Consider the following 14,939-nt stretch of genomic DNA (forward strand, 5'->3'; position numbering starts at 1 on the left):
GTCAACAGCAGCACGATGCAGCATCAAAGTTGCGCAATGGTTGATGGGCAGCAGCGACCAGACATCAGCAGCATGACAAGAGGTGATACAGAGACAGGTTGTTGTGAAAGGGTGTGCAGCACTAAAACACATTCCTCGCTAAGGAGTGTTAGTTTTTGTAGCAATGGATGTGTTCTAGCCACGAAATTTGGTGGAGAGGCTAGAATACATGAGATCTCCAAGACCCAGAAATCGTTTCTGGAAACTCCACCTAGAAGTGACTTAATTAGATTAATAACCAGTTTTTTAAATATTTCCAAAAGTCTAAACTTAGGGAATATGGTTAATTAATCAGAATTAATTAAGTCAAGGTGCGAATCATTTAGAAACTCACACAGATCAACTCCAAGATCATCATAGCCATTGATTAAGTTTTATCTTAGTCGTTGAAGTCTCAATAGAAGATTATAAGAGGAGGACGATGGGCACTTGCAGAAGATACACCAAAGCAGACACTCCGTGATCTAGGCAAATCAATTTTCCAATAGCAGAGTGTTTCAGCAGGACGATTCGAGCCAAAGATCAAATTGTAGGTGGCAGAGGAGTGAAGCAGTATTCTGGTGGAAGTTCTCAGTGTCGGAAGAGTCAAATTGAGGGAGTGTGAGTGTGCCCAGAAGGACTGCGCAAGGATTGTGCAAGCAGCAGCAGCGAAGCAATTTGATCTCGCTGGAGGAACAATTGATTGAGTAGCTGGTGATCGAGATTTTGATCAAGAGGACCAGTGAATCAGTTCCAGAGCCAGAGAGAAGCAGAGTTGTAGATTTCAAAAGTTTCTGGAGGAAGCAGCAACAAGGCCTGCGCAAGCACTGAACGAAGGTTGACGCAGAAGGCAGTACGAATTGCTAAGGGGCCAGTTTTGGGAGCTCAAATCAGCTGTGGGGTGAGGAAAATTCCTCAGAATAATTTTTCTAGTGATTCTCTTAGATTGGATTACTAGTTTGGCATTCAAATTATTGTACTCAGATGTGTTGCTGAAGAATAATAATAAAATCCTCATTTGTTGCATCAATTTTCCCAAATTGGGTTTTTCTGGGGACAGTTGTCCAAAAATAACAGTGTCAAAATTCTTGTATGTGTACTAGAATTTCTCGATTTCCAATATTTTGTTTTTCACAGTATTTTTATGGTGAAAATTGCAGTTATGATTTTATTCATTGTTTGTCATAACAAATAAACTGCATAATTAAATTTACAGTTAGGAGAATAATTTCCAGTTTCTACAATAGATGAAAATTTCACACTACCTAGAAAGGAAACATCATTGCGAGTTCAAGGCCCCATTTTTGCAAGGGAAGCTTTATTTGAAGTATTAAATAGCCTTTACATTCAAGCTTGGTTCACTTAGATGCAAAAATGATTATTGTACCTACTGATCGATTTCTTTCACTACACTTTATGTTGTGATTGTTCGGTGATTCAACAGCCCATGACCTGGGCACCTTACCCACAAGTACCCAAGCCATTTGGGAAGTATATTGGCACCCATAGGTGAAGCAAAAAGAGCCTTAGGTCTCCAAGTAGTACCAGCACATCACGCCCACCCCTAGACACCTCCTGCACCTAGGATGTGTTGCACTTTGCACTACATTTGATGATTCTTCAGTAGATGCACCTGGACCAACATGCCCACAGGTCGGTGTTAGCACTCTTTGAGAGATGTTAGTTGAACCAAAGCCCAAATGAGGATGGTCTCACCTTCTGAGACATGGGAGAGCTAGTAGCCCCTAGAAAGCCTCTTGGTAATCCTAGTACCTCTATACCTAGAATATCTCTTATAGGTGACCTTATACCGAGACTCCTCCCACTAGTGAATGTCCATAAAGAGCAAGGGGTTTTGGTTGTGGTGATGGTGAGCCATTACCCTATTGTTGTCACTTGATCTAGTGATAGCCTTGTAAGGTACCCTTCTCCGAGGCCTACTAGATTTTATGACAACAAGTACTTCATCAAATGGAAGAACCTATCAGTGGAAAAGACGACATGGGAAGATGAGCTATTCATTCATATAGAAACACGCGTAGTTAATCAAGTGTTGAAGACAACAATTGTATGAAGGGGAAGGGCATATTAACCATAAAACCCCTTATTAAGCACTAGATATTGAATTATTACATTTCTAGTGTTATATTAGTAGATCGGCTAGAACCTTTCATTGTACTCTTTGTCTCCTATATAAGACTAGATGAGATGATCCCAAGACTTAGCCCCACACCCCATATATATATGAGGCCTAGTCTTGGGATCATCTCATCTAGTCTTTTGTATTGGATTCATTGTAAAAGAGCTCCCCACCCCATATATATGAGACCTAGTCTTGGGATCATCTCATCTAGTCTTTTGTATTGGATTCATTGTAAAAGAGCCCCCCACCCCACCCAAGTGGATTGTATTCATTGACTTGTTATCTTTTTAAGGCAATTGGATAATTACTAATATATATATATATATATAAGTGGATTGTATTCATTGACTTGTTATCTTTTTAAGGCAATTGGATAATTACTAATATATATATATATATATATGAGACCTAGTATATCTATAAATATATGAGACCTAGTCTTGGGATCAACTCATCTAGTCTTTTGTATTGGATTCATTGTAAAAGAGCCCCCCTCCCCCCAAGTGGATTGTATTCATTGAATTGTTATCTTTTTAAGGCACTTGGATAATTAAAAATATAAACGAAGACCTTACAAGGAAGGAGACCTACAAGGATCACCTTCAATTAGCAAGCTCACCTTTAATCTAGTAATTCAAACCAACTACCTTGTTAGAATTCCTTGAGGATACATAAAGCAAGGAACCAATAAACAACCACTAAACTAACAAAATAAAAAAAGGGAGGATTTACCTCACATGCAATATTCCTTCCAAGTGGTAAAGTTTACTCTTCAAATGGATCAATTTGCTAATTTGACTACGTAGAAGACTTGACATCCACATCCAATCTTTACAAGCACAAAAATAGAAGAAAAGGAAGAAGAACTTGAACCAACACATAAATCACCTCAATACGTAGTCAACAATGTATTCTCACATACGCCAATCAACAAGAAGCAATCTAATGGAGCCTCTTATGTAGATAGGAGGCCCAACAACCCTCACATTATAATCATGTTTTCTCCCTAGATCTAGCCTAGGAGATGATAAAAATGACTGAACCTCCAACAAACTATGAGATCAAGGCCAAAAATACATAAACCAATAAAGTAGTTATGCCACATGTACAAGAATCTCCAATGAGATAGGGCATACCAACAAAAATAGGAAGAATTGGGTCAAATGGGGCCAGTGCTCCTCCCTTGAACAAGGTAACCACCTCCTCAAAGCTAGATTGATCCAAGAAATGGGAAAACATTTGGGAGAAAGAAAGAGATCTAGGCCACACACATGGCATGTGGGAACTCCAAGAGAAGACCAAATTCCAAAATAGCATCAAATGGTTGTGTCAATCAGTGTTACTTGGGAGCGGGAGCGAAAGCGGGGAGCGGGAGCGGGGAGCGAAAATGGGTGCGGGAGCGACATTTTCAAAAGCTCCCGGTGTGGGAGCAAATCCAGGAGCATTTTTTATATAATATATATATTTTTTATGTTTTTATATTTTGATACATATATGTCAACAAAAACATGTATAGAATTATGAATTAGATATTAAAAAACATAAAAAAATATAGATTGAACCATATAATAACAATCATCTAGAAGTTATAATCTTCATCAACCATGTCCACAAGTTAGTAACATAGTAACATACAACATATTGAGTCTCGTGATTCATCAATCTTAAAGTTTCAAGCTTTCAAAATTCAATATATAACATTTATCATCATTGATCACCAAAGTTGTACTTGTAAGCTAAGTGTAACCATTAAAACAAATAATATAATTGTTATAAAATGAAATGAAACAACTTTCAACTAATATGAAGCATCATATTCATAATTCATTACTAATGAGTTATAATTGCCAACTTCAAACTTAAATTGTCATATATTGTTTAAAAAAATATCATAATAAATATGAAAGAGTCAATAGTTATAAAAACTAGAAAAGACAAGTAAATCTATTATCTATTGCTTATGCTTGGGCCTCTTGCCACCACGAGAAATGTCTAGTTTTTTAGTGTTGTTGGAAAATCAGGATCTTTGTCATTAATATCACCCTCTAAGCATTAGTATCCAGAGGTATCTTTGTCATTACCTCTGTATCTGTATAGGGATCTTTTTCATTAATATCACCCTCTAAGCATTAACATAAGATAGAAAAAGCATAGCATGTCAAGTCAAGATTTTGTTTGAGTGATGCATACATTTTTAGGAGGGTCATGATAGAGGAGTCCAACAACCAATGTCACTAACATCAAGGTACATAGAGGGATTGGTGCTCTTGATTAAATACGAGTTCCATACCCTAATACATGACAAAATTCAACGGAAACATTGTAATCCTGAAATCCTGAAAAACTGATAAGTCTGCTGGATTTTGAATGAAATCTAAAATTCTACTTTCTCCATATGAAATCCAATGAGGTCGGAACCACTCTCAAACATCCTGAGTCATTTCATGGTAATGTTAAAAATTGAAGTAAAAGTGACATTCTGATGAAAATGAAGATTAAGGAGAATGTCACTTTTACTTTAAGAATTTAACATTACCATGAATCGCATATCAATACTAGGGCCATAGGCTTGATCATTAAGTTGCCCCACTCAAAACTTATTTGTTTCTTTGAAAAAAATTGCATTTGGAACATTATTGCAAAAAAAAAAAATTGCAAAAAAGGCTAAACACTCCCAAAAAGGCATGGAGCGTTTTTTTTTTACGAAGCGCGCTCATGACCCGCCCTCAAGTCGCTCCCACCTGGAGCGCGGATTGGGAGCGAGATCGGGGGGGGGCGCTCCCCCGCAACACTGGTGTCAATCCTCCAAGATGTGACAATCTCCCAAATCCATGCTAACCACCTCCCCCAAGTCTAGAAAGGTCCAAACAATCCATATGTGCCAAGGAAAATCTCCAAAGGTCCAATAATGTGATCTCCAAGGTAGACGACTCCTCGAGAAATGTGACACGTGCCTCCAAACACATAGTGTGGACTGCTCCATGAAGTATGATGTGGCATGATGGGGCAAGCCCATGTGCATAAAAAATCATCCAAGATGGTTCAAGGCATTAGGGAGAATGGCCCTCCATGCTCCAAGTGCATAAAAATATGTAGAGGCCCTTATGAGGTGGTCTTACTTTATCTCAAGTGCCAAATACATGTCTAAAACCCAAAAGAGCTAGGTAGACAATTACCTAGGCCAAAGTGCAACAAATACATACATATGTCCATGCTTAGGCTAAAGGAAGTGTGCTTGTTAGGTATGATAACCTTTAGAATACATTAACAAAACTTTTACATAATGGTAAAGTGAAAAAAGACTAGGTGTTCTCTAAGTCAAGTGTCTTAATAGATCCACTCAAAACCCCCTGCATATCCACCTCAGCCATAAATGACCTGTAAGACATGGTTACTACTAGCCATAAGGGCAAGGAATATCTTGAAATGGGGACTACAAGGATGGGCCATGACAAATCACAAGGGTCTAGAGAAACCACCTAGATGAAAAAACACTTTACATAGATAACTAAGCATGGTCTAGTAACTATAAATAAGATAAATGGTCACAGCATTTGGTTGATTAAGATACATAAAACAATCCTCATGATAGCACAACTGGTCACAGAACCCAGAGTGCTGACATCATCTCAAAACATGCACAAAATTGGCTAATACACTGGAACAAATCTAGCAAAAAAACTATGGCACTCCTGATGCGAAAACAAGAGGTAACAGCACCAATATTATTAAATCAGTGTAGAGCCCAAAGTCTCTTGGGCTTCATAAATACTTGTAGTCTTCTACCTGTATGCCCTTAGTGTAGCAATTCAACTAATATATACATTGAACTAAGGTTTCTGTCCCATTTCTCCTTGTTCTGCTCTAATATGGCTCCATTCTGCCTACACTTTACTGATGCAATCTAAACTAACAAAAAAACAATAAACATGAAAAATTTAACAGTAGCATGGGATGAATCAGCAACGGCCAGATAGAAATTACAGGACAGTCCAATGACCTGAAAACTCCAATACAGTGAAAAACTGTTAATGTTCTATTATCTGGAGTCTATCTGGAGTCAAGGAAGAAAATAGAAGATGGATAGAATGTGAGAGTTGGATCTTCATGAATATTTTGGGGTGAAGCACAGTTTATGTAGTCCCAAATGAATATTGATTTGCAATGTTCCCTGCAATGGTGCCAAATGTTGAACGTAATTTCTCTATCAAAGTTACATGGTTTGGAAAGGCAAGAACATCATTGGTTAAGGAGTGCATGTGTATGTCAATTCACATCTCCCTCATACATTCAAACTTCATACGTGTGAACATAAAAGTATTTGTTCAGTGTCCAAATATGTACACATGTTATCATTAGAGGGAGTCTACTCTAACTCCACTTTTCGTGGAAAAGGCCTCTTATACATGTGAGGCGACACACTTTTTGACAGGCTAGGCACATATTGGTTCGCCAAGGATACCAAAAGTGTGAAAGATACTAAGCATGCACACTAATGATGCTTAGTCTCATAATTTGTTCATGACCTATTTCTGTGCTCAGTATCACATAATTGCATAATGTAAAACCCCTTTTGAGGGCCTAACATATAGACTCTTATCGAAGGAAACCCAGCAAAAATACTTTTCTCTTTTAAAAGCCTCAGAATTAAAATCAAGCCAACATGGCTATAACTGTAACATCAGACCACATTTGTGATATCTACTTACAAATGTGCTAGTCACAGATTCAATGCTATTTAGCTGTCACAGACGCCAAAGAGAATCTAGATTTTAAACCAGTAGTGATGTTCTTTCATGGTTGGATTGTTATAGTCTGAGTATGGAATTTTAACTGTATTTGTTTTGTCATGTTGAAAGGAATAAACAAAAGACTTGCTGTATAAACAGCTCTATTAGGAGTGAAAATAAAGTGCACTATGTATATAGGATCCTACAATATCCAACGATGCCCTGTATGCAATCAGTTCTCATCTCTCCCCAACAAAAGGAAACACTTCTGAAGGTACCTGATCCCTAAGCTGGTCCAGAAGAGTTCCTCCAATCAAACCTGGTCCAATTATGCCAACAGCCAAGGTTGTCTTCGAAAGATAGAACCTTGAGTGTACAGCTCTCAAGGCCCTTATTGAATCTTCTCGTTTCACAACCACTGTAATATTGTACTCAGAGCAACCCTGAGCAATAGCCCGAACATTTATATTGGCCTGTAAAAAATGCCAAGTTCAATGATTTGAGCTAGAAATGTATATGAAAGAAAAAAAATTGTATCTGTATACTCAACATGAAATAAATGCACTTCTAGTTAAATCAAGAACACTGCATAACATGCAATAAAATATGACTGTAGTTTTGTTGTCTATCATCTAAGGCTTAAAACTAAAATTAAGCATCATGGCGCAACTGCTCAGCTTCATTTTATATGGAACCCAATCCACTCTGCTGCCCTTTCTGATGTGTCCACAGATAAAGAAAACATGAATATAAAAGACACTGATAAAGCTAATTCTTTTATGAACTTCAAGATATACCTTTGCTAGTGCATTAAATAAAGTGGCACAAACTCCAGGTGTACTTGCCATGCGTTGTCCAACAGCTGCCAAAATGCTGCAGTCAGAAACGACCTCAACCTGAAAGTGACATTAGTAAAAACTAAGCAAACTTTCAAATAATAAAATTACAAATATGGAGTAAGTTATCATGAATACCCTACATTCAAATTTCAGACACTGTAACATCATATTCAACCACATCTTATTAGACACACTTTGCAGATATGTACCTTGATTTTAGTTCAGTTTTGGCAGTTAGGACTTCAGTGGCTAACCATCTGATCTTATAAGTGATACATGTATGCATGCTTTTTGTCTTTTGGAATAAGATCATATGGGTGGAACAAAAGTTGAGTATAAGATAAGATAATTTTATTAATGTCCAACGAATGACCACAACAGTAGATCAATGGGTTTTCAGAACAACCAATGTAAGTACATAGTGGGAATGCAATGTTGAGAAATCTAGGGCATCATGAATTAGGTGATTTCCCCTTAATTAGTAACTACTTGTGAGTGCTTTTAATTTCTTTAGATTAGGATCTTCTTCTTACTTAGGTTATTACTATTCTTCTTCATCAAACAGCTACCAATGCATAAACAAGATAGACAAGAGACACAAAATGTAGGCTATGAGCCAGTGTCAAAACCTCCCCCTCTTAGAGAGGCAAAACAAGCACAAAATTCTTCTTATAGAGATTCCAATTGACAAATACCAAGACCAAGACCCTTGACCTATTTTCCACTCCAAGACCAAGACATAAGTTCTCTTGACAGTCAACCTTCTTCTTGACTCCTCTTCCACTTCGACCTTCTTAGCATCAAGACATTGTCACCAACGAAATCTTATCATTGTTTTCACATTGAGATCTCCTTTACTATGAGACCTCCTCGCTGTCAGATTACCGAGACCTTACTTTTGTGATGCCACCAAGTCCTTTTTCCTAAGATAGCACTTATATCTTTGCTTTAAGGTAGCATGGAGACCTTTATCGAGATTCCACCAAGACTATATCACTATGGTGAGACTTCATTACTGTGAGTATACTGCAAACTCTTGCTTTAGTAGAGCACCGAAGATAAGATCACCTATTCGAGTTCCTTTTCCGAAATGCATGTCAGTGTAACTGTGATCTGAATTACAAAGGTAAACCGAACTCCTTGACTCTTCACCGAACTGTAGTCTCCTTTCAACACCGAGTTGTAGTCTCCTGACCGAACTGTGTCATTATAGTCTCCTATACGAATCACATAGATATCTGAACCTCTCTCTACACTAGGCCACCCGAATTCAGAGAGATCCGAACTTGTTTTCTGTGGTAATGCGAAGACCCTTCACACATATATATAGTGGTTTGTCCTACATTAAGACGACATGTGCATCCGAATAGGTGTGTCTTGATTAGGTGAAGTCGACATGAGTTCTTCACTTTAACTTCAGGCCGAATTGAAGAAGAGAACTTTGTGCTTGTCTTTGGAGGGCTACTTGACAATCCTATAGACTCATACATTGTAACATGCCCAAGAAAGGTTCTTCATGACATTGACTCTTTTGACAAATCCTAAAGGCTCACAATGGGAGGCATCTAAAAATAAAATATCTTGCTCATGAAATCCATGAAGCAAGCATTATAATAATTTTATTTTTCTTCTTTTCATCATTTACAAAAATCATAATTACATGTCATTATGAAGACCAAACCGAGTTACACTTTTCAACACTCCCTCCTAACTAGGGACGTATTCATAATGGTACTTAGTCATTCTCAATCTGAAGAATTTCTCGTAAGAAGAATCAGATTGGTAACCCATCTATATAGCATCATGTCAACCAGCATTGTCACATAGCAAGGCCTTAACTAACATCTCTATCTCTCCACAATATCTGAGCTCAATGCTGGCAAGACCAATGATTTATAGACACACTAATCATTGTCTCTCCTAGAACATACCCCATTTGGGTTCTCAAGGTGTGTTCCACCAGGACTATTCTTATCTTAGATTCCTAGTCCTCAAAGATTATCAGTTCTCTATGACTACTCTTATCTTGGATTCCCTATCTCATCCTCAAAGAGCATCAGATGCTAGATGATTACCCAATCCTCCATTATGTCTTCCCAAGTGAAGATCAGAATAAATGTCTATCTCTACCTCTTAATTAGAGAGGACATATATATTCCAATAAAGGAATGTACTCATTCCTACGAAAGGAATGTACCTAAGCTTCCTCTTGGCTTAGGAATTTTTGTTTCAAAGTTTCTTCCAAGTAAGAAAACTTGTTTCCAGGCTCCCTCTTAATTAGGGACCTAGAGCAGCTCCTCAGGTGGAGATGATGGGACAATCAATTGCTTGAAGAACTCCTTCCTTCGATGCCATGAATTTCTTCTTTGTTATGGAGTTTTCATCTTTTGGGACTTCTTCATAGGGCACAGACCATCCATCACTTTCATCCATGAGTCAATCATGTCATCATTCCTTTCATTAGAAAGTGATCCATCAGTCTACATCTGGCCTTGCTTCATGTCATGCTACCTTCTTCATGCTATCTTCTTCGGAAGGATTTTACATCCTTCTACATGGTCTTCTTGGAAGACATCCACAGTTCTTCCCTTGGCAATCCTGCATAAGCCCATCCAGATATTTGTTCAAAAATAAGAAATGAACACTTAAATCAAAAGTATCTTTGTGATGATCTTTCATCATGACATCGTCCTATTTGCATCAGCATCCTGCATACATGTTGACACATCTCCCAAAGATATCCATTGTCAAGGGTCTCCATCCTTTTCAGACTTCCATCATAGTCTTCATATCTTTTTGGGAGATCTCCTAGTCAAACCTTCTAGTCCTCGGATGTTGATTGTCTTTTCCATGGTTGCATAGTCCACGATCTCTTCCTTCCTTTCTTCACATATTTCATTTCCAGGAACCTCCAATCAGAGTTCCTCTAATTACTGTCAACCAACTCATTTTCATATGAGGACATATTATGTTGATTTCATATAGTGTGACCCATGCCTTCCTGCATCATTTCGAAGGAGATTCCTTTCCTTTAATCATTCTTCTCAAGATTGAGCAGTGATCCATGTTACCTGCAACCATACAACATGACTTTATAGTATTAAATACGAGCATACATACCTCATTTACCTTTAGGTCATCTAGGCTTGTTTTAGCAACTTCCTTGATTGAAAAGAGCTTCAACCCCTTGATCTGCTTCATCTCTTATGTCATCAGAACATCATCCCATGAATTCTATAAGTTGGAGTTCCTGATAAAACACTTGCTTCCTCTGTAGATTGGTGAACCTTTCGATGAAGGTTCCATCAGAGAATCTTGAATATCTTGCATATCCTTATCCAGCAGATGTTACCTTTTGATTTATGATGAGCCTTGTCCTGGATGACTTCTTCCTTTCCTTAAGTTTCCAATGAGGTTCCCAAGAGCTATATCCTTCATATTTGACTGCCATAGATTTTGTTCCAGTTGTCCTTCATGTTTCCCTAAGGTGATGTCACGAGCTCTTGCTTCTAATGCTTTTCCTCTTTCTTAGACTTCCTTCTTTATCTTTCTTGTTATTGCCCTTCTTGAGCTTAGGACAATCTTTCCTATAATGCTCATAGCATTGAATCTTAGCTATGTTCTTCTTTCCTTTCGACAAATGTCTGAGCACTTTTTGCCCTCAACCTATCTTCTTCTATCTTGCATAGAAACCACATGTTTTTGAATGGAATAGCTTTCTTATCCTCATAGGCATTTGTTACCTTGTTCATCAGATAATGCATTTAGATTTTAGAATAAAAGAGATCATTTCCTTATCTGAAATCATCTTTCGCGAATCTTATAGTTTAGATCTTATGAAGATAATCCTTCTTCCTTTGATACCTTCAAATTGTGTAAATCATATCTAAGTGATATGACCTTTCTTTATAGCATCTTCAGAGAATAGTTTTATCAGCTTATCATATATCTCTTTTGATGTCTCCAATCCTGCTATTTGACGGACTCCATAAGAATCTCTTGAGCCCTTAGATCCTTTTCCATGTATTCAAATAGTACTTGTCCTTCAGGTGGTTTGGAGACTTTTCCATTAATATGATCAATAACTTCATTTTCTTCGAGGACTATGTCTATCCTCCTTTTCCATGCAAGGATATTCGATGACCCAACCAACTTATAGATCTCCTTGCAAAATGAAGTCATTTTACTAGATTAGATTATATAAGAAAAGGTACTTACTTGTCAAGTGAAGATAAAATCTTTAACTTGATCCTTTGTTGATGGTGATCGATGAGGATGTCTTGATGCTTCTTCGGATGATCTTCTTTAAGGATGGGGAGGTCTTTGCTTCAATGAGGGGTAGACTGCCTTGCAACCTCTTGAAGATGATGACAATGCCTTTTACCTTCTTTGGATAACTAGCCTTCAGGATACTTCACTTCTTCGACGCTGAATGAGTGCAGATCCCATAAATGCTTCTAGGGTTTTGACTTTCTCTAGGATGATGTGATCTTCGTCCTTGAAGTGCTTCTCTTGCATGTCTATACTTTGGGCTACCTTACTTTGTAGATCTCTTCAACTTGAAGAGGTTCTTAGTGGTCTTTTGATGATGATGAGAGGATCCCAAAACTTTTGTTGGTGTAGACTTTCTTCTTTGATCTAGGGTTTGATTCTTCAACGTAGATCTTGAACTTTTGCTTTGATATCCTTCGACTTGCTTTGCTGCCTTTCTAGAAACTCGATCCTTGAGTGTCTCTTTGATTAGATGCCCTTTTCTTGACTTTGTCACCTTAGCTCCGATACCATGTTGAAAAATCTAGGGCATCATGAATTAGGTGATTTCTCCTTAATTAGTAACTACTTGTGAGTGCTTTTCATTTCTTTAGATTAGGATCTTCTTCTTACTTAGGTTATTACTATTCTTCTTCATCAAACAGCTACTAATGCATAAACAAGATAGACAAGAGACACAGAATGTAGGCTATGAGCCAAGGTCAAAACCTCTCACTCTTTGAGAGGAAAACCTGCACAGAATTCTTCTTATAGAGATTCCAATTGACGAATACCAATGTTCCATCGAGTTTCTGGGATGGGGAAACGCGGGAGCGGGAATATGCACAAGGGGGACGTATATAAGCAACCCCAAATTTTAGGGAATTTTCGGGGAAACAAGGGGACGTCATAGTCATAAAAATTATAAAATTATAAGTTATAAAAAAATTAATATATAAAAATAAAAATCCCAAAATATGTCAATTACTAAATAGAAAATCTTAATAATTATGAAATGTACATCTAAATACTAAATACGATCATCATTACATATTAGACTATTATCATTTGACATTTCTGCATTGTAAATCTAAAAGTAAATTACTAAATTGAATCCTTATTTGACATTATGCAATGTTCCTTCTAAATTCATCATTTGGCATGATGCAAGGTACATCTCAATTAAATTAATAAATTCGTCATTTGACAATTGAAATTATACAATGCACATCAAATTTTCAAAAATGATAAAAAGTAAATTCATCATATCACAATGACATCGACATTAAGTTGAAGTCTAAAACAGCCATAGAATACTAAACTAAAAGTAAACATAGAAAGCATTGAGCAATGAAATACTACTAAATTTCTCAAAAAATACTAAATAATATTAATAAATACTAAGTCTTAAGTTTTAATATAGTTTAAGTTTTTATTTTTGTTATTATTTTTATTTTATTTTTTAAGTTTTAAATTTTAATATAATTTAAATAATTTATTTATTTATTGAAGAAAAAAAATTAAGTTTTAACAAGTTTTAAGCTTTAATATAGTTTCATTTTTTATTTTTTGTTTTTTTCATATAATTAAATTTGTATTTTTTTAATTTTTTATGTTTATAAAAATTATTAGACAAAAAAAATGGGGGGACGCTTATGCATCCCCCGACATACCCCCGACATCCCCCCGCCCCGCCTGTAAAGGAGTCACGTTTCACTGTCAGAAAAACGTACCCCCAGAGTTTCCCCGAGTTTCCCTAAAAAGGGGATGTGGCGGAAATGTTTCGCCAGGTGTTTCCTCATCCTCAGAGCGTGGGGGAAACGTATCGCCCAGAGTTTCCCCGTCCCCGGAGTGTGGGGGAGCGCTGGGGCGTGTCCCCAACCCTAGGGGACGCGTCCCCGTGGAACACTGACAAATACCAAGACCAAGACCCTTAACCTATTTGCCACTCCAAGACCACGACACAAGTTCTCTTGACAAACAACCTTCTTCTTGACTCCTCTTCCACTTTGACATTCTTAGCATCAAGACATTGTCACCACTGAGATCTTATCACTGTCTTCACATCAGGATATCCTTCACTGTGAGACCTCCTCGCTGTCATATTACCGAGACCTTACTTCTGTGATGCCACCGAGTCCTTTTTCCTGAGATAGCACCGATATCTTTTCTTTAAGGTAGCACCAAGACCTTTACTAAGATTCCACCGAGACTGTATCACTGTGGTGAGACTTCATTACTGTGTGTATAGTGCAAACTCTTGTTGTAGTAGCACCGAAGGTAAAATCACATATCCGAGTTCCTTTTCCAAAATGCTTGTCACTGTAATTGTGATCCGAATTACAAAGGTAAACCAAACTCCTTGACTCTTCACCAAACTAGTCTCCTTTCAACACCGAGTTGTAGTCTCCTCACAGAACTATGTCACTAGTCTCCTATACGAATCACAGAGATATCTGAACCTCTCTTTACACTAGGCCACCCAAATTCAGAGAGATCCGAACTTGTTTTCTATGGTAATGCGAAGACCCTTCACACATATATATAGTGGTTTGTCCTACATAAATAAGCCGACATGTGCATCTAAATAGGTGTGTCTTCATTAGGTGAAGCCGACACGAGTTCTTCACTTTAACTTGAGGTTGACTTGAAAAGAAGAACTTTGTGCTTGTCTTTGGAGGGCTACTTGACAATCCTATAGACTCATATACATTGTAACATGCCCAAGAAGGGTTCTTCATGATATTGACTCTTTTGACAAATCCTAAAGGCTCACAATGGGAGCCATCTAAAAATAAAATATCTTGCTCATGAAACCCATGAAGCAAGCATTATAATAATAGTTTTATTTTCCTTCTTTTCAACATTTACAAAAATCATAATTACGTGTCATTATGAAGACTGAAACTAGTTACACTTTTCAAAATGGAAAAGAAACTTCAATCACCAATCTACAAA

General features: G+C 37.3%; 1 protein-coding gene across 1 annotated transcript in view; it reads right to left on the reverse strand.

Annotated features, from left to right (window-relative positions):
• Positions 1 to 14,939, reverse strand: part of LOC149142897 (bifunctional aspartokinase/homoserine dehydrogenase 2, chloroplastic-like) — a 159,145-nt gene that overhangs the window by 105,929 nt on the left and 38,277 nt on the right. Inside the window, exons 2-3 of the mRNA XM_089451619.1 lie at positions 7,689 to 7,787; positions 7,170 to 7,364 (exon numbers count right to left, since the gene is read on the reverse strand). Of these exons, the coding sequence (XP_089307745.1) occupies positions 7,170 to 7,364; positions 7,689 to 7,787 (294 nt within the window). The remainder of the gene's footprint in view (positions 1 to 7,169; positions 7,365 to 7,688; positions 7,788 to 14,939) is intronic.

The sequence above is a fragment of the Pinus tabuliformis genome, chromosome X (genome assembly GCF_031772625.1).
Source record: "Pinus tabuliformis cultivar Carrire ecotype Pingquan chromosome X, CPIR1, whole genome shotgun sequence".
NCBI lineage: Eukaryota > Viridiplantae > Streptophyta > Pinopsida > Pinales > Pinaceae > Pinus > Pinus tabuliformis.